A 16,975-nucleotide genomic window follows, 5' to 3' on the forward strand; every position below is an offset into this window, starting at 1 on the left:
CCGCTTGAATTTGCGGATGTGACGCACGCATTTCCCCGGAAGTGATACGTCTTTCTGTATTTCTCCATGGCACATTAGCACTCTGGTTTTTCGTTCATTTATATTTTTTAAATCATGGCTAATAGAACTGTAAAAGATGCCAACAGTATACATGGAACAAATCCTCAATATCTAGTGGAGAAGATTATACGGACCCGTATATATGAGTCCAAATACTGGAAAGAGGAATGTTTTGGACTTACGGGTAAGTGCTAGACTAGATATTCTAGTAGTTGTTTATGTGGCGGTTTTTACCATGGACTGAAAAAAAGCAATACATATTTACCATATGTACAGAATTATAATTAAGTAAGTTACCCTCTTGTATCATTATATTTGAAAGTTGACGAGCTTGAGATATGATATATTTATACTAATAAAGAATGAGTTATATTGTCGAGGGACCTCATAATTGGTTCATTAAATGTGCCTAATAAATCACCCTATATATGCATTTATATAGTTAAGAAATTGATATACCAATCTTAATTGTTTTTACTTTGTCCCTTCTATCTTATTTAGCTGAGCTTGTCGTGGACAAAGCGATGGAGCTGAAGTTTGTTGGTGGAGTATATGGAGGAAACATCAAGCCGACTCCATTCTTATGTCTAACACTGAAGATGCTGCAGATCCAGCCGGAAAAGGACATCATTGTAGAATTCATAAAAAATGAAGATTTTAAGTCAGTGTTCAATGTATTTTTCTGTGCTTGCAGTTTGAAATTTTGCGATTCACACTTGCTTTGAGGTCTTGGATCATTGTGTTACTGAATAGTTTTTCTTTAGGTATGTCCGAATGCTTGGAGCAATGTATATGCGCCTGACTGGAACTTCTGTGGACTGTTACAAATATTTAGAGCCATTATACAATGACTACAGAAAAATTAAAAGCCAGAATAGAAACGGAGGTAAGCACTTCATTTGATGCACGTTAAAGGAGACCTATTATGCAAAATTCACTTTTACATGGTGTTTGAACATAAATGTTTTTTGGCAGTGTGTGTGTACACAACCACCCTATAATGATAAAAATCTACCCAGTCCTCTTTTTTTATTCCTCATTAATCATAAGCACTGTCTTAGAACAAGCTGTTCACAGATTCTGTACAAAGTGACATCACATTGTACAGGCCCTGCCCACACTGCCAACGTTTGTTTTTGTGTGTTGTTTCATTATAGCACATAGCAAAGGTCGTAACCGTATTTGTGTGTGTGTGTGTTGTTATTCCATCATTGCAAAACTGCTGAAAAAACTCTACAACAAGTAAATCAATTTATCAAATAACCATAAAGGAAACTTCCTGGTTCATTCTCAAAGTTGTTACTTCTGACGGAGTCTCTCCCTCATCTGTGTCTGACTCCGGATCAAACATATTGGGCTGAACACCACTATTTTCGCTGTCAGTCACATTGCTTATGATGTCTAGTTATCCGAAGCAGAGATGTCAAAACTCTGCCCTATTCTGGATATGGGTCAGGGAGCACCAGCTCATTTGCATTTAAAGACACGCACACAAAAAAAAGCTTGTTTTTATTCCCACCTAAAAGTTGGCTTTTTCAACATTGTGTAATAAATGGTCTGTAGGGTATTTTGGGCTGAAACTTCACAGACACATTCTGGGGACACCAAAGTTTTACATTTATATCTTGTGAAAATGGGCGTAATGGGTGCCTTTAAGTATTCGGTGGTTGTATTCATGAAATGTTATATCCTTGCAGAAAGGGCTTTTTCAAATAATGCTTGTCTTTTTTTTACTTTTAGAGTTTGAGTTGATGCATGTGGATGAGTTCATAGATGAGCTCCTTCATGCGGAGCGAATGTGTGACATCATCCTCCCTAGACTTCAGGTTGGTTAGACTTTGATGTTCACAGTACTGCAAAGAAAAAAACAGGAAGTGTTTTGAGTCAAGTACAGTGAATATGACAGAAAATAATGGACCAGCGTCTTTGTCTATTATTGTCACAGAAGAGGCAGGTTTTAGAGGAAGCCGAGCTTCTGGATACCCGTATAAGTGCCCTGGAGGAAGACCTGGATGAGGTTGAGACCAGTGAAGAAGAGGATGAGGAAGAAGACAAGGTAAATGTGAACTCTTAATGTGCGACAATCCATCACCAAATGATTCATTGTGGTGTATAGCATGATGTAAAAATTTCCTGTAATTGTTTTGCCTCCATTTGGCTACTGCAGCCAGAGAGAGCTCAGACACCAGAGCCGCACAGGCGAAGTTACAGAGATGTGGACCGGCCTCGCAGATCTCCATCTCCACGCTACAGACGCAGCCGCTCACCAAGAAGGTCAGTGACCGCTCCACTAATCCTCTTTAATCAGAATATTTAATATGCCACTGTACGTGGCAATAAATTCTGTATGTACTGTAAACTGTTTAGCAGTTCTGGAATAATTTATTATTTCAAGTTGATATCATATGTTGTCAGAATGATATACCGTTTAAGATTAATTAATGTACTGATTGTTTTTGCCTCAATTTAGACGAAGCAGATCACCTAAAAGACGAAGGTATGTCCAATCTGTTATTAACTATTCAATGGTTTGCTGTGGATTTTTAGAGATATCAGTGCTTGGGCACATTATTATGGTGTTATTAAGAGGTTATTGTGATTCCAAAAAAATTATGCTGTTCATACAATTGCCTGATTACTCTCTGCTCACTCAGCCCATCACCCAGACGTGAGCGAGATCGGGACCGCCATCGCAGCAAAAGTCCCCGTAGACACCGCAGCAGATCCAGGGATCGAAGGCATCGCTCCAAATCCCCAGGTACAGCCAAGCTGTTTTGAAGTATACAAAATAAGTTGCACAGAACAATAAATAATTTAAATATTTATAATTAGTGTTCCATGTAAATCTTTTTTTCACTAAAGATATTGTTTGTTTTGAAAAATGTAAATGTGCTTATTGAAGTTTTATGAGTACATGGTGAAAACACTTAGCTGCATTGTGTCATTTCAAGCTACATTCTCTTCATCACACATCGATTTGGATGAAGAGCATGTAGCTCGAAGCGTCACATTAGTTTGTCTCTTGGTGAGCTTATTAAATTGATTTGGGAGCAACCGTGTACTGACTTTGCATGTTTTGTTGAAACTGACAGTAAGAAATATTGTCATATTTCCTTTCAGGTCACCACAGAAGTCATCGGCATCGCAGTCACTCCAAGTCCCCAGAAAGGTAAGGCTTGGATATATCAACAAAATGGAGAAATTATTGTCTTAAATTTTTTCCCAGTCTTTCTTTGTTTCATGATGCATTTTTCTCTTTGTGTTATAGTCGGACAAAGAAGAGTCACAAGAGGAGTCGAAGAGGAAATGAGTGATTATTGTTTTTATTGCTGTTTTTGTCCTCTGAAATATAGGGAAATACAAAGAAATGTATGTCATAAAAGCTTAATCTCTTTGTGTAAATCACCTAGCCAAATTAATTCCTCTGAGGGTTTTTTTGATGCTGTTTTATACTTTTAATTAGGATTTACTACCACAATTTGAAGAGTTATGTTTTTTTTTCTGTTTGTAAGTTTCATCCTGAATTTACTATACTGTGTACAATAAACACTTGGTATATTGTAGTTTTACCATTGGTAGCATTTCATCTGTTATAAAGACAATGAGTCCAACTGTCAACAAACATTTGCCATTATTGTGTGTTTCTGATTTCAGAAAAATGTCCATAGTAACTAAATTGATCTTGCCGAGTGAAAGCTGGGCCAAACAACCATTATAGCTAGTACTGTTGTAGTACTTTCAGATAAACCATGTAATTATTGGACATGAAAATTTGTTCAAGAGACTATTTGACCTCATGTATCACTGTAATGTTTAAGTGTCAGGAGGTAATATTAAATGAGGGTCATCTGCAAAATGAAATTGATCCTTTTAATTTTGTCTGCCTGATTAGACTTTTTAAACTTGACTGCCAGGGGGGGTTGAAATTCTAGATTACTATGTAGTTTACGGATAAATTAGTTTCAGATTAATAATCATTTTACTATTATTTTATTTTTACTAAATAATATTGGAGACACCAGATGTGAATGACTTTCCCACAACAGATGTGAACACGAAGAAGAAATTCTCCTGCCCAGTAGGTGGCGATATGTACAAATGCAAATCGTCGAAAACAATGGACGAATGTGAACGTGGAGATTTATAGTAATAAAAAATAAAAGTATATCTATATCGATCTGTTTCTCACACACCCTTTTCCTACACCGTAAGTAACTCTACAAATAAAATAATAAACACTATTACAGACCAAGGGGGGGAAATATTTTTTATCATTCGACAAAAGACACACTTTGACCTGGTTATACTGTGAGAGAATGCAGCATATTCGACGTGCTCACCGTCTTGTTATTCATTCTCATAAATGTTGTCGAAGACTGATACGTTATACAACGTGAACTGTATGCCAAAAAAAATCGTGCTGGCATAGTATGTCAATGGGCGTGCCAGTTATGCATTCCATAATCTGCCTACAAATATTAAAATGCAAAGGCTTAGTTCAATTTTAAAAGATTCATTTTATATAATTTGCTATGCCTAAAGATGTGCTATCCCTAACAGTACAGTATTTTTACGATATTGGCATCCTATTGGAGTTTCTGTGGAAGTCAGCTGACAACTCAGCAGGATACACTTCCTTTCATTCTTAGGCTGTTGAGTACTGGACAGCTTGCATACACCTTGCAGCTTTCGGAACAGATAGTCTATAGGAACTGGATTGCAAGTCTTTATTGGTACAGTGAGCATGCATTTAATATGCTTTGCCTAATCTCTTTGCAAACTTTTGATTTGCCAGGAACATTGTTCAAATTGTGGTATTTGTTTCTTATCTCTGAAGGCACACAGGATGAGTATGACTGACTTTGCTGTCCTCAGCACTGGACGAAAGATGCCTCTTGTGGGACTTGGCACGTGGAAGAGTGAACCTGGAAAGGTGAGGGTTTTCTTTTAGTGGCCCAGCTAGATTGAAATAATGAGAGAATGGGGTTGAGCTAACTAGGACATACAGTTCTTCAAGACTATTTGATGTTTTTCAATAATAATAATATATATATATATATATATATATATATATATATATATGTGTGTGTAATAACTTATTGAATTTACTTTATGGTGTTTTTGTGTGTGCCATATGATTAACTTCAGGATAACCTCTAATAAGTAGTTAATTGAATGTGTTATCTAATGCAGGTAAAACAGGCGGTTATTTGGGCATTGCAATTTGGCTATCGGCACATTGACTGTGCTTCCATTTATGCGAACGAGCCAGAGATCGGTGAAGCTTTCCAGGAAATGCTGGGGCCTAACAAAGTAAGTCAAGCAAAAAGATTATTTATATGAAATACTCACCCACACACGTATGCTCAGAAAAACATGTCCACTACAACATCTGTCCTCTTTCAGGCCATAAGGCGAGAGGATGTATTTGTGACCTCCAAACTGTGGAACACTAAACACCACCCAGATGATGTGGAGCCATCTTTGATAAAGACCTTGAAAGACCTAAACCTGGAATACCTGGACCTCTACCTCATCCACTGGCCATATGCCTTCCAGTGAGGGGAACCCCAACACCCCCCAGTATATCTCATAATGAATGTTTTTAACAGAGATTTGAGGCCAAGCTTTTATCAATGCTGTGTATTTAGAATATCTATATGCACATTTAAGTCCAAGAAGCACTAAATTGTACCCAGCTTTTATAAGATATTAAAGGGCACAAGAGTCTCTTGTAGTCTAAGTGCATGGTTTATTCAGTTCACAGTTTATTGGCACTATAAACATCATCCATAAGTCCCTTGAGCAATGAGGTCAAATGTCTTTTTAACCACCTAATGCGTTTTCTCATATTACAGACCTGTCTTTTATCCTCTTATTTTTTCAGACGAGGTGATACCTCTTTTCCTAGAAAGGAGGATGGAACCATACTGTATGACGACATAGACTACAAGCAGACATGGGCTGCTATGGAAAAGCTTGTGGGGAAGGGTCTTGTTAGAGCCATTGGACTCTCTAACTTTAACAGCAGACAGATTGATGACATCCTATCAGTTGCAAACGTCAAACCTACCATGTTACAGGTCCGAAAAAATTTGCTTTTTTTATATATTTGTGGTCACAATTACTATTGTTCATACTAAGGGTTCAGAGTTTTTCCAAACAGTAAGCAACCACCCTAGCGTTGTGCACGGGTCAATTGCTACCATTACTTTTTTATGAAATCCCTTTAGTTTTTAGAGTACAAATAATGTTTTGCAGGTGGAGTGCCATCCATACCTATCACAGGTTGAGCTGCTAGCTCACTGCCGGGATCGAGGTTTGGTGATGACTGCCTACAGTCCACTAGGATCTCCTGATCGAGCCTGGAAGCATCCAGAGGAGCCTGTACTGTTGGAGGAGCCAACCATTGCTTCACTAGCCAAGAAGTACAACAAGACTCCAGCACAAATTATCATTAGGTAATAATGGCACTAGATGTGTATGGTATTTCTTTACTAATTAATACATTGTATTGATTTGTTGGTATTTTAACAGGTGGCAAACTCAGCGAGGAGTAGTGACTATTCCTAAGAGCATTACAGAGTCTCGGATTAAAGAGAATATTGAGGTTTCTGCATGTTGATTTATTATTTTGATGTCAATATTATTCACTTGAAGTAGTGTTTATGGCAAAGTATTATAGCAATGCTGTGAATTTATTACATTTTTTTCACAGGTGTTTGATTTCACTCTTGAATCTGAGGAAATGAGTCTAATGACAGAATTGAATAGGGGCTGGCGTTACATTGTGCCATCCATAACTGTAAGTTTGCAGCTACACCACAGTACTTACAAATAGGTTACCCTAAAAGTAACTAAAGAAGCTGAAGGTGCTTTCTGAGTTCTTGTATCATTCATATGCCAGAAAGTGTTCCAGATTAAAAATGATCAGCAGTTAAAATCCAATCTAAAAATAGTTAGCTACTATGAACAGTAACGCTTTTGCATAATTATTTTAAGTGAGTTATGTTTACTTTTTGTAGGTTGATGGGAAGTCTGTACCCCGGGATGCAGGACATCCTCACTATCCTTTTAATGACCCCTATTGATATGTAGTTGCAATATTATGTGTCTCGAAAGATGTTGAATCTTACATCTGTATGCTTACAAAAAAAAAACCATTTTGATACATATTGAAACATGTGCTCTTATGTTTTTGCCTTGCATGTGTCTGTTATCATATCCCCCCAATATAAATAAAAGTTTTTATTCTATTAAAAAAAAAAGTTTCTGTATTCAGATTAATGTTCTATTAATGTGTGTTTTTCTATGGCAAATTCGTTTGCAAAAATATTTAACATTTGGTTACATCCTTGCTGTTATCAATATGCTACTGTAATAAAAGCAAGGTTGCATGAACTCTAATTCTTATGTGAATTCTTATGCCTTTCTGTGTCAAATCAATATTTTAATATTGCACCCAGAATATTGAGTATACATAATCAATAGACTGCAGTATTTTGTAGTACTGACTATTCTGCATTGTGTTCTCACCTATGTATCAGCTGGGCCAAAATATGTAATGTATTTCAGATTAGAGGTACTGATTTGGGATTAGTCTTTGCCTGTCATATTTTAAAGGTGTAATCAGTAACTTTTGTCTTTGTGTCATCTTGGATTTACACTGACACTTAGTGGCATGGATGCAGTGTCATTTAAAATCAATAGTTTTCAGTTTCAGATGCCATTGTAGAAATGTAGTATTCACAGTCAGCCATGATTACTTTAATCAATGGGGTAAATTGTCAAATAACAGGAAGATTACTGAGATTAAGCGAGTAGAAACAAAAGTATTTCTGCTTGTTCCTCCTATCAAGGTTAAATTATTTGCACTTACAATGGAAGTGAATGGGGCCAATTATTGGAAGGTTTAAAGGCAGAAATGTGAAGCTTATAATTTTATAAAAGCACTTACATTCATTTGTTGTTAAAACAAATGTATTATTTGAGCTGTATATTTGTTTGAATCATAATTTTTTTTACAGTTGTTTTAGGATTTGTTGACTACATCGTCAAAGCAACAAAGTTGTAAAATTGGCTAATACTTTACACAGAAATTATTAGTTAGCGATTTTATCACACTAAAATCGTGTTAACACATATTGTTTTTGTCTTGTGCCTATTCAATTCCATTGCAAGTATCTTGCTGGATCCCTGATTTTTTCTTTTAGAAAAAGGAGGGACAAGTCGAAATACATTTTTGTGGTACTCAGTAGTATGCTACAAAAGCAGTAGATTGAGTTGAATTTGTATTCCTTTAAGAAATGGAATTTTATGAACAAGTAAGAAGCTGATTTCAGACTTTAAATATGTTAACAAGTAAAAACTTAACTTGTTCAACAATTCATAAAAACCTGCTTCGTCTAATACTTTCACAACGTTTGTACTGCACCGATTACAGAGCGAATAGTGAATTTCCAAAACGTAGGATGGCTTGGGCAAAGTTATTTATATTAATGAGGAAAGTGATAACTGATTCGTCAATTCGATAATATTCATCAAAGCACTACCTGATTGGTCAAAGAAACTATAATGCAACCCATACATTACCTCTAAACCCAACCCTAACCAATCAGGTAGCCGCGCTTTCCTCATAAATTCGAAATATTCTTTCTTTACGCGCTGCGGAATTTGGTTACTTCTTTCTTTACGCGCTGCGGAATTTGGTTACTTCTTTCTTTACGCGCTGCGGAATTTGGTTACTTGCCCTTTAAATTTATTCTCCCGCGTTTTATGACAGGGTTGTAGTTCAACGGAAGTACGGGTTGTATCCGTATTTAAAGGCGCCAAACCAGCCATCTTTTTTTTTTTTTACCTGCAGCTTCATCATACACACATCATCCAACAGAACATTAGTTTATTCACCGCCACTAAAATGCCCGAGGAAACAGCAGCTGCTTCAACTACCGAAAGGTAAAATTCAATTTTCAGGTTAAATACGCTCGCAACCCTGAGATAGCAAACGGGTGCGTTCTAAGACCCCTCAATAAGATGTTTTGGCGGACTGCATTTGATAACAAATATGCAGTTACAGCTTGTCAGGAAAATGTCTCGCGCTAGTGTTTAGCTTCGTTGTCCTCCCGCGCGCCAACATCAACACGCGATAGCATCACCGTTGATTCCAGGCGCCGTGTTTTGTTTGGGTGCTTTCACTTTGAGGGGGCACGTTTAATATGAATTCGTAGATTGTTAATATCTTCTATAAATGAGGAAATTCACACTTTGTTGAAGCAGTCATGAATGGCGTGTCGGTGAGTTTGGCGCCGTAATGAAATATCTGCAACTGTCTCGCGCGCTTGAGTTGGGCTTAAGATTTAAAAAGTTTGCGTAAGAAATCCAAATAACTTTTTTGTCTTAATCTGTCTGACAATTTCAACTTTTACTATTGTTCAATGGTTTGTCAAAGAATATGCCGCGAAGATTGTCCCTAGCACGTGAACTTGTGAAACTTTGCTGCAGTATGTCCTCGCACTGGTGGTGGTATTCAGTCTGGGTTTTCTAACGAATATTAATGGTTTATTTTCCTAACACAGCTGGCAGTTTTGCATTGTTACCTGATTTTGTTTACATTTGTATTCTTAGTATGGAGGAGAAACCTTGCTCATCAAGTGCCCCAGACAGGTGTGTTGGTGTCCGGACTTGCACTGTTTTTAACTCTACAAGTTTTAGTTAATCTTTTAATGACCTTAAATCTTGTCTTGCAGCTCCGTTGATGTATCTGAGGAAGCAAAGAAGCTGATTGGCACAGGCAACCGGCACTTGGTGATGGGTGATGTTGTGTCTGCAGTCAGTGTGTTCCAAGAGGCCTGTGCCATGTTGTGAGTAATGGAATTATTTATAATCATGTGAATTCTGATTAATAGAACATGTGTAATTAGTCTCAGGATACTTGTCGTAAAACATGCCAGTTATTTATTCCGATGCTTTATGTAAATCATATTCTATTTGACTGGGTTCATATTAAGTTGTGTTTTGGCTGTACATTTCCTTATTTTTTATATATATATTTTTTTCCTTAAGAGCTGAAAAATATGGAGACACTGCTGATGAATGTGGGGAAGCTTTTTTCTTGTGTGGGAAGGCCCTTCTGGAGCTTGCCAGGTATCAGCATTAATTGGGATTTTAATGCTCCTAAAGAGATTTCTTAAGATTTTTAAATTGGTTTTTAATTTATTTTTCTCTCCTATTAGGATGGAGAATACAGTGCTTGGTAATGCTTTGGAGGGAGTCCCTGAAGAATCTTATGAAGAGGGAGATAAACCGAATGACTCAAAGATTGAGAGTGCTGACAACTTGGATGGTTCGTATTTGGCGATTTTGTGAATCCATTAAATTTAGTTCTGCATTTTAGCCTGCAAAAGGAATTTTTTTTTTGTGCGCATGTGTGGCACAAATCACATGCTCAATCCGATGTAAACACCGCAATGTGAAGCATGAAGGCTGAAAGTGGAATGCAGTCAACCCTTTATCCACTGTCTAAAAGGGTTAAGTCAGAAGTATTATGTCCCATAAAAATCCTGAGTGATCATTGGTCAAATTGTTTATTTTAGTCAATTTTTATTAATGTTCATGGTTGGTTTAGAAGTTCTGTTTACTAGTTTGGTATTGGGAGGGGGGTAAGCTTAATTTTTTTTTTTTTTTTTTAAATCATTCAACCTGTTTTTGTCATATAATTCAATACCATTATTATACTGCGATAAAAGCTTCTAACGGCTATTATTGTGACATGAATGTGATTTTGTCACTTGCCTGTTGGGGAGTCTGGTTAATGAGGAATCTTGCTGTAACCCATAAGTGTCCTATTTCCATTGCAATTCAGAGAAAACCAGGGATGAGCTTCGGGCGCAAGTTTATGATGCCATGTCAGTGGACAAAAGTTCAGAGGTAGAGAAAGAAGTGGGGCAAGAGGAGCAGAAAATGCAGGAGCAGGTTAAAGAGCAGGACAATGAAGCTAAAGCACTAAATGAGGATGCGGCATCGCCAAAGTCTGAGTTGAAAGCTGTTGAAAATGAAAGCAAACACACTGACGATGAGAAACCTGTTGAAAGAGAGGTCCAGAAGACAAATGGTGTTGAAGGAGCTTTGGAAAAGGAAGATGCTACTGTGTCAAATGGAGTAACAAAAAAGGCTGAGAAAGAGGAGTTGGGCACCGATGAGCAAAGTGGGAATAAAGAGAATGAAAAACCTATGGAAGGGGGTGGAGGTAGTGCAGTGTTGTGGATCTGGGGAGCACAAGAGACATTCAATTTTACAATTGGGTTAATGACTTTTCACCTGGTGGTTCATTTTTAAATTTGGCTGATTCAAGGGGTCCACATAGAGAGCTTTTTATTAAGCAGATATGTCACTGAGGGTGTCTGTGGTGATTGCATTCACATTAGAATAGTCCACTTAAGTTCAGGTCTTTCCTGTTTCAGATGATGATGATGATGACGACGACAATGACGATGATGAGGAAGCGGAGGGTGACGCGGAGAAGGTTTGTAATGTGGACATGTCGTCCTCTCCATTGACGTACGTGTGTGAAGTTCCACTACTTATTTTTCTTGTTTATAGGACTGTGAGGAGGAAGTTGGAAACCTGCAGTTGGCCTGGGAGATGCTTGAGGTTGCCAAGGTCATTTATAAAAGGTATATCAATCTGTACCTTTTAAATGCTTTAGAATGTGTTTGTTTGCTTTGTGTAACATATGGGAATTTTTTTCTCTATAGAAAAGATGACAAGGAAGATCAGCTAATGGCTGCACAGATCTACCTGAAACTTGGAGAAGTTGGAGCTGAATCAGGTGTGCATGTGAATTACTGGTCAAAAATATATTTTTTTAAAGGGTTCACCCAAAAATGAGAATTTGGACATACTCCCTTTCATATTCCAAACCCATTTGACCCATTTTCCTTCCATGGAATAGAAATTATGTTGGCTAGAATGACGCCATCTGTCCTTCATTCATGGTCCTTGTATGCAAAAGGATTCAATTGAACCGAAAGATGACAAACTAACATACTGACTGTCATTTCCTGTTGGGTTACATGAAAGATGGTTGTATGGGTTTGGAACAATGTGAATAATATAATTAATTTTCACTTTTGGGTTCTATTTATGGACAACTTTCTAGTGTCTGACATTACAAGTTGCCTTAAATGCAAAATTGGATGTTCATCAGGAGTCACTGATTGGTTTCACTGGTCTTTGTATAGGCAACTACAGCCAGGCTTTGGAGGACTTCAATGAGTGCTTAGCCCTGCAGCTGAAACACCTTCCCTCTCATAGTCGTCTTCTGGCTGAGATTCATTACCAGTTGGGCACAACTTACAGTTACACAGCCCAGTACAGCCAAGCCATTGAGCACTTCTCCAACTCCATCGAAGTCATTGAAAGCCGTCTTGGTAGGAAAACTATTGCACAATGGGCCTTTGTTACATGCTTCAATATAGTGCACACCCATTATCAAAATGGCTTTTGAACCTGTAGCATTCCTTAGAGCTATTGATGGCATCAGCGGCGAAATTGGCTTGTTTTTTTTTAACACCTTGCATGGATGTTTGCTTTCTAGTCCTTTGTTCTGCCACTAGTTTTCACCTTTTCAGAAGGATTGATGCCATGAAAACTGTGACCTTGACTTTTGACATTTCCACATCGGTTTCTCTCAGCTATGCTTCAGGAGGTGATCAAAAAGGCAGAGGATGCAGAGGCTGCACAAGTGGAGACAAGTGAACTAGAAGAGTTGAAACGGTTACTGCCAGAAATTACTGAGAAGATCGATGATGCCAAGGAGAGCCAGAGGACAGCAGCTATAGCCTCTGAAGCCATCCATCAGACCCTTGCGAGTTTCTTTTAATATACAATTTCACAAAATGAAAACGCCTCCTGTCAATTTAAAAATTTAAATTGAGGCTACAGTGGCAATAGCTTGTAACTCATTAATTCTGTTACAGGCAGGAGCCTCCGCTTCATCTGCATTCCCATCTGAAAACGGTGGCCCATCTTCATCTGGAGCTAGTCAGGTTAATGTTTTGTGTGTACCTCATTACCACCTTAAAGCATTCTGTAATAACTCGATGCTTTTAAGCTTAAAATACTTCAACTCTTGCCAATATTATGTATATTGTGCACCCCTTAATTCCTCTGGTTTTCTTTCAGATTGCTGTGAGGCCACCTGATGGTGCTTCCTCAAAATCTGCATCTGATATTTCTCACCTTGTCCGCAAGAAGGTCTGTATCAATCCACAACCTTAAATGTGTCCTTTTTGCAGAGAGGTGGGGAAAACTACTTCCAACTCCCTCAGTTTAACAGGGCAAATATGGTCACCCCTTTGGTGCGTGAAGGAAAGCATGTCCCTAAAGGGACGTCTGCATTCCTACATACCCCTAGCTGCTGTGTATTGTACATACTGATACATGAGCTCTGTTTTTAACTAGCATAGATTCTGTGTTCCTGTGGTGATTGTGCCTGAGTAACTTGGCATGTTGTAGAAGTGGCCATGTGTGCTCTTAATTGGCATCTTGGAGTGTGTGAGGCACCAAGCAAGCAGACACGAGAAAGCAAGCTTTTCGACAAAAAAAAAGGGTCTTTATTGTTACCGACATTCTTTAAAACAATCAGAACATATAAAAAATAAGTCAAATAACTGACTAGACTGAGATACTGAGGTTAACTGAACAGAACAAACCTCAAACTATTGCTCCACTGAAGAGAACTAAATGGCGTAAAACTGACCTCCCTACTGAGACCAAGCTTTATAAAGACGGCAGGCCCACTTAAACCCAATGGGTGATAAATATTAACATGACATTTTATACATCTAGATTACAAACTAACAAAATGTAATTCACTAACATTTCAGAAATGATATGTAAATTAGGGCTGTCAATTTAATTCGTTAATTCAGTGCGATTTAATTTGACAAATTAATCGCACTGCCCCCGGACCATAATAAGGAAGATTCCTGAGAAATGCAAGATTGTAGTACCACCAGTTTACTTCAGAGGGCAGTAAGTGAAATTTCAGCTGTATGAACAATCCGTTGTTTATATAGTGAAGAACACTTCAGTAGGCAGAACAACGTAAACATGCGTGACGTTCAAATGCGAACTAAGGGATCTCAAGATGTGTTTAACGATTGAGTATTAAACCGTATTTAACTTGACACAGTGACCTAAACATCGTTTATGATGCTACACAAACATATCTGACGGTGTAAATTGACTGGCTCTTAAACAAGCCCTCATAATCTCCAACTGATTGATTCAAAATTCACTTGTGGAATGGATTGCTGTGAACCGTATACCAATGATTGACTTATGATCAATAATATGTTCGTAAACACAACATTGTATTCTAAAGCCGCTTTTTGTATTGTCTTATCAATGATTAACTCTTCTGCCACAAGAATGTAATACATTTTAATTATGTGAATATTTTTATATATATATATATATACACACACACACACACAATCTTTTTTTAAAGATAAATATGTATAATCTTTTATATTGAATTATTGTTATATGAGGGGCTTTCTCAGCAAATATTTGTATATGCGATTACTTAATCGGGACACTGTGTAATTCGATTAAAACATTTGAATCGATTGACTACCCTAATCTAAATATATTAAACAAAATGTCAATCTATTTCCCTCTTCCCGTGATGTTTGCTCTGGTGGGACCATCAGTAGTGAAATTCGTGGTTTCCGCCCGGACCCCGTTCTTTGTCACTCTCCAGAGCGCTGTTTCCGCTGGCCATGACCACGGATAAACGGCATTCATCTTCCACATCACCGGTAACTTAAGCTCAACAGAAATAAGAAACCATGCAAAATAATCCAACGCAACTAGTATTTGTGCACGCCTAACCAGTTAATGATGTAATAAAATGAATAAATTTAAATTGAAACCAGTTGGTCTTGAATAGTTATAAACAATATATAAATGAAAATGTTAACCATGCATTTAAAGTATCTAACCAACTATATTATTGGGATCTGAAAAGAGGGAAGGTATAGGGAAGATTGAGGGGTGTGTGCGTCAGAGTGTGATTTATGCAGCTACTTTACATCTTGTGCGGCCAGGTCATCCCTGAGCGTAGGTTGATGAGAAAAGTATTAAATAAAGTTTGTGTTCTATCCTGCTTTGTTCTTGCACAGAGGAAACCAGATGAGGAGAGTCCAAAAAAGGACAGTGATGCTAAAAAGACTAAACCGGAGACCTCTGTTAATGGCAGCTGTGACTCTGCTCACAACAGCAATGGCGTCCAAGAGAAAATTGAACATGAGGCAAGTTGTTGGGCTTTACTGTATTTATATAGTGTCAGAAGAGTCTTCTAGGCTTTCTGGTTCAGAAAAGATTCAGCCGGATACATCTTTACTGTATTACTGCACACTTTCTGGGAATGCCTTCAACTTCAGTACTTGTTAATTTAGTTTTTAGCATCTTTTGTGTCTGGCTGAATTAACAATTTGTCTAGCATCTATCAGTGCCAGTGTTTTTATTTTTTTTTTCCTCAGCAATTTGATTTCTTAGCTGTGTGTATCAGGGTTCTCACGGTTATGGAGAATCAGAATTTCAGATTTCCGGACATTATGAAAACAAATTGTATTTTGAATTTCTACCTAGCTGTTTTTTTTTTTTTTAGTTGCTGATATTTTTGTAGTGTTAAGAATTCTTATTCCATAATTACAAATGACAAAGTCAATTCATTGTGGCAACACTGTTGTACATGTGTTTTTAAAGTTTACATTTCACTTTTAGCCAGCAAATTCTTCCACTGTGGAAATGTCTGCATGATGGGCCACTCCTGACTGACCACTTGCCTTCCAACCAGCAGAGCATGCCTGCCTCATTTTTAACTTTTTGTTTTGTACATAAATCCAGTTATCTTTGTCTATCCAATTTTTGTATAACAAACTTTTCAATAAAGGATATTTGCATATGTGAACTTGTTTAATAATGGTACTTCCATCTTTTTTTAAAAAAATATTCTGGATTCAATGAAAGTTTAACTTCATCTGTAGCATGGTTAGTTTACCTCAATTGGATTTGTCCTGAAGTTGTAAAACTGTTCATAGTAATGCACTTGCATTGAAAATCTATGGGGGAAAAGGATCTGGAGGGTTTAAAGAAATATTGGAAGTTTATTTTTGACACTATTTTAGGACTGGTTAATAATATTGATTCTGTTTCATTGTGATCTTAAATCTTGGTTGAAAAGTGTAATTTATCTTTTTACTCAAGCGCGATCCTTAACTATGAGTAAATCACTTGTCTATGATTATTAATGTCTGATTAGCCACTGGCTGATAAATGCTCTGGTTTCACTTGCCAGTGATGGTAGTGAAAATTTAAGTTTGTCACAAAGATCCTTTCACTGTTCAAAGTTTGGGTTGGGGTTCAACCTGTTTGATGTGACCTGTCCAATTTGACTAGATCTACACAATCCATTTGTTATTTAAGGTCTCATGCTTTGTTTACAGCCAGTTGATCAAAATCTAACATTTATTCCTGATCACATACTGCACTGGTGCGTAAAGCTGTGCACTTAGTTCATTCTGCTGCCATTTCTTGGAGACTGTACCGATTCTGCACTTGTTCTACAAATCAGGGTAAATACTTGTAAATAGGACAAATTATGAATGTAAACAAACATATGTATTATATTTTGGGAGGGTTACGTTATTAAAATGTTTTCCACTACAGATTACAAAATAAATGGTGTAATTTGTAACGTTTTCCATTAGATTACTTCAGGTCCGTAACGTAATCTAAATACTTTGAATTACTTGAGCACTGGTAGATTTGTATTTTATTTTTTTTTATTATTATTGGACTGAAACTGCCAGTATAGGAAGATAAATGCACTGGGGGAAAAGCCTAA

General features: G+C 37.3%; 3 protein-coding genes across 6 annotated transcripts; all 3 read left to right on the forward strand.

Moving 5' to 3' along the window:
* The first annotated feature begins 64 nt into the window (after window positions 1-64).
* LOC127646439 (pre-mRNA-splicing factor 38A-like) lies at window positions 65-4,017 on the forward strand. The gene is made up of 10 exons (XM_052130103.1): window positions 65-244; window positions 562-721; window positions 825-946; window positions 1,801-1,886; window positions 2,006-2,116; window positions 2,228-2,334; window positions 2,531-2,557; window positions 2,715-2,818; window positions 3,181-3,229; window positions 3,329-4,017. Exons 1-10 carry the CDS (start codon window positions 115-117, stop codon window positions 3,372-3,374), a joined length of 942 nt encoding a protein of 313 aa, XP_051986063.1. The 5' UTR covers window positions 65-114; the 3' UTR covers window positions 3,375-4,017.
* A 136-nt stretch (window positions 4,018-4,153) lies between these two features.
* On the forward strand, window positions 4,154-7,445 carry LOC127646438 (aldo-keto reductase family 1 member A1-B-like). Of its 2 annotated transcripts, none has more exons than XM_052130101.1 (9): window positions 4,154-4,267; window positions 4,898-4,993; window positions 5,254-5,373; window positions 5,467-5,618; window positions 5,948-6,143; window positions 6,322-6,521; window positions 6,598-6,670; window positions 6,779-6,865; window positions 7,086-7,445. In XM_052130101.1, exons 2-9 carry the CDS (start codon window positions 4,907-4,909, stop codon window positions 7,149-7,151), a joined length of 981 nt encoding a protein of 326 aa, XP_051986061.1. In that variant the 5' UTR covers window positions 4,154-4,267; window positions 4,898-4,906; the 3' UTR covers window positions 7,152-7,445. The 2 variants fall into 2 exon arrangements, with proteins under 2 accessions (XP_051986061.1, XP_051986060.1); XM_052130100.1 differs by lacking the exon at window positions 4,154-4,267 and adding an exon at window positions 4,710-4,793 and having other exon boundaries at window positions 7,086-7,444.
* Window positions 7,446-8,879: 1,434 nt separating this feature from the next.
* LOC127646665 (histone-binding protein N1/N2-like) lies at window positions 8,880-16,862 on the forward strand. Of its 3 annotated transcripts, XM_052130463.1 has the most exons (15): window positions 8,880-9,015; window positions 9,685-9,723; window positions 9,807-9,920; window positions 10,123-10,203; window positions 10,293-10,402; window positions 10,922-11,308; window positions 11,520-11,581; window positions 11,659-11,732; window positions 11,814-11,887; window positions 12,300-12,488; window positions 12,753-12,929; window positions 13,042-13,106; window positions 13,243-13,314; window positions 15,249-15,381; window positions 15,857-16,862. In XM_052130463.1, the coding sequence occupies exons 1-15, from the start codon at window positions 8,978-8,980 to the stop codon at window positions 15,886-15,888; spliced, it is 1,647 nt and encodes a 548-aa protein (XP_051986423.1). In that variant the 5' UTR covers window positions 8,880-8,977; the 3' UTR covers window positions 15,889-16,862. The 3 variants fall into 3 exon arrangements, with proteins under 3 accessions (XP_051986423.1, XP_051986422.1, XP_051986421.1); XM_052130462.1 differs by lacking the exon at window positions 10,922-11,308 and having other exon boundaries at window positions 8,887-9,015; window positions 10,293-10,398; window positions 11,519-11,581; window positions 15,857-16,856; XM_052130461.1 differs by lacking the exon at window positions 10,922-11,308 and having other exon boundaries at window positions 8,891-9,015; window positions 15,857-16,853.
* The last annotated feature ends 113 nt before the right edge of the window (window positions 16,863-16,975 follow it).

This window comes from Xyrauchen texanus, chromosome 7, assembly GCF_025860055.1.
Source record: "Xyrauchen texanus isolate HMW12.3.18 chromosome 7, RBS_HiC_50CHRs, whole genome shotgun sequence".
Lineage (NCBI taxonomy): Eukaryota > Metazoa > Chordata > Actinopteri > Cypriniformes > Catostomidae > Xyrauchen > Xyrauchen texanus.

What these genes read in the sequence shown, in the direction of transcription:
- LOC127646439 (XM_052130103.1), top strand. Translation starts at nt 115, where the DNA reads ATGGCTAATAGAACTGTAAAAGATGCCAACAGTATACATGGAACAAAT. An exon ending in ATAAAAAATGAAGATTTTAA is followed by an intron (nt 722 to 824) that starts GTCAGTGTTCAA and finishes GTTTTTCTTTAG; the next exon opens with GTATGTCCGAATGCTTGGAG. An exon ending in GCATCGCTCCAAATCCCCAG is followed by an intron (nt 2,819 to 3,180) that starts GTACAGCCAAGC and finishes ATTTCCTTTCAG; the next exon opens with GTCACCACAGAAGTCATCGG.
- LOC127646438 (XM_052130101.1), top strand. Translation starts at nt 4,907, where the DNA reads ATGAGTATGACTGACTTTGCTGTCCTCAGCACTGGACGAAAGATGCCT. An exon ending in TCAAACCTACCATGTTACAG is followed by an intron (nt 6,144 to 6,321) that starts GTCCGAAAAAAT and finishes AATGTTTTGCAG; the next exon opens with GTGGAGTGCCATCCATACCT. An exon ending in CCAGCACAAATTATCATTAG is followed by an intron (nt 6,522 to 6,597) that starts GTAATAATGGCA and finishes GTATTTTAACAG; the next exon opens with GTGGCAAACTCAGCGAGGAG.
- LOC127646665 (XM_052130463.1), top strand. Translation starts at nt 8,978, where the DNA reads ATGCCCGAGGAAACAGCAGCTGCTTCAACTACCGAAAG. An exon ending in CAAGAGGCCTGTGCCATGTT is followed by an intron (nt 9,921 to 10,122) that starts GTGAGTAATGGA and finishes TTTTTCCTTAAG; the next exon opens with AGCTGAAAAATATGGAGACA. An exon ending in CTCACCTTGTCCGCAAGAAG is followed by an intron (nt 13,315 to 15,248) that starts GTCTGTATCAAT and finishes GTTCTTGCACAG; the next exon opens with AGGAAACCAGATGAGGAGAG.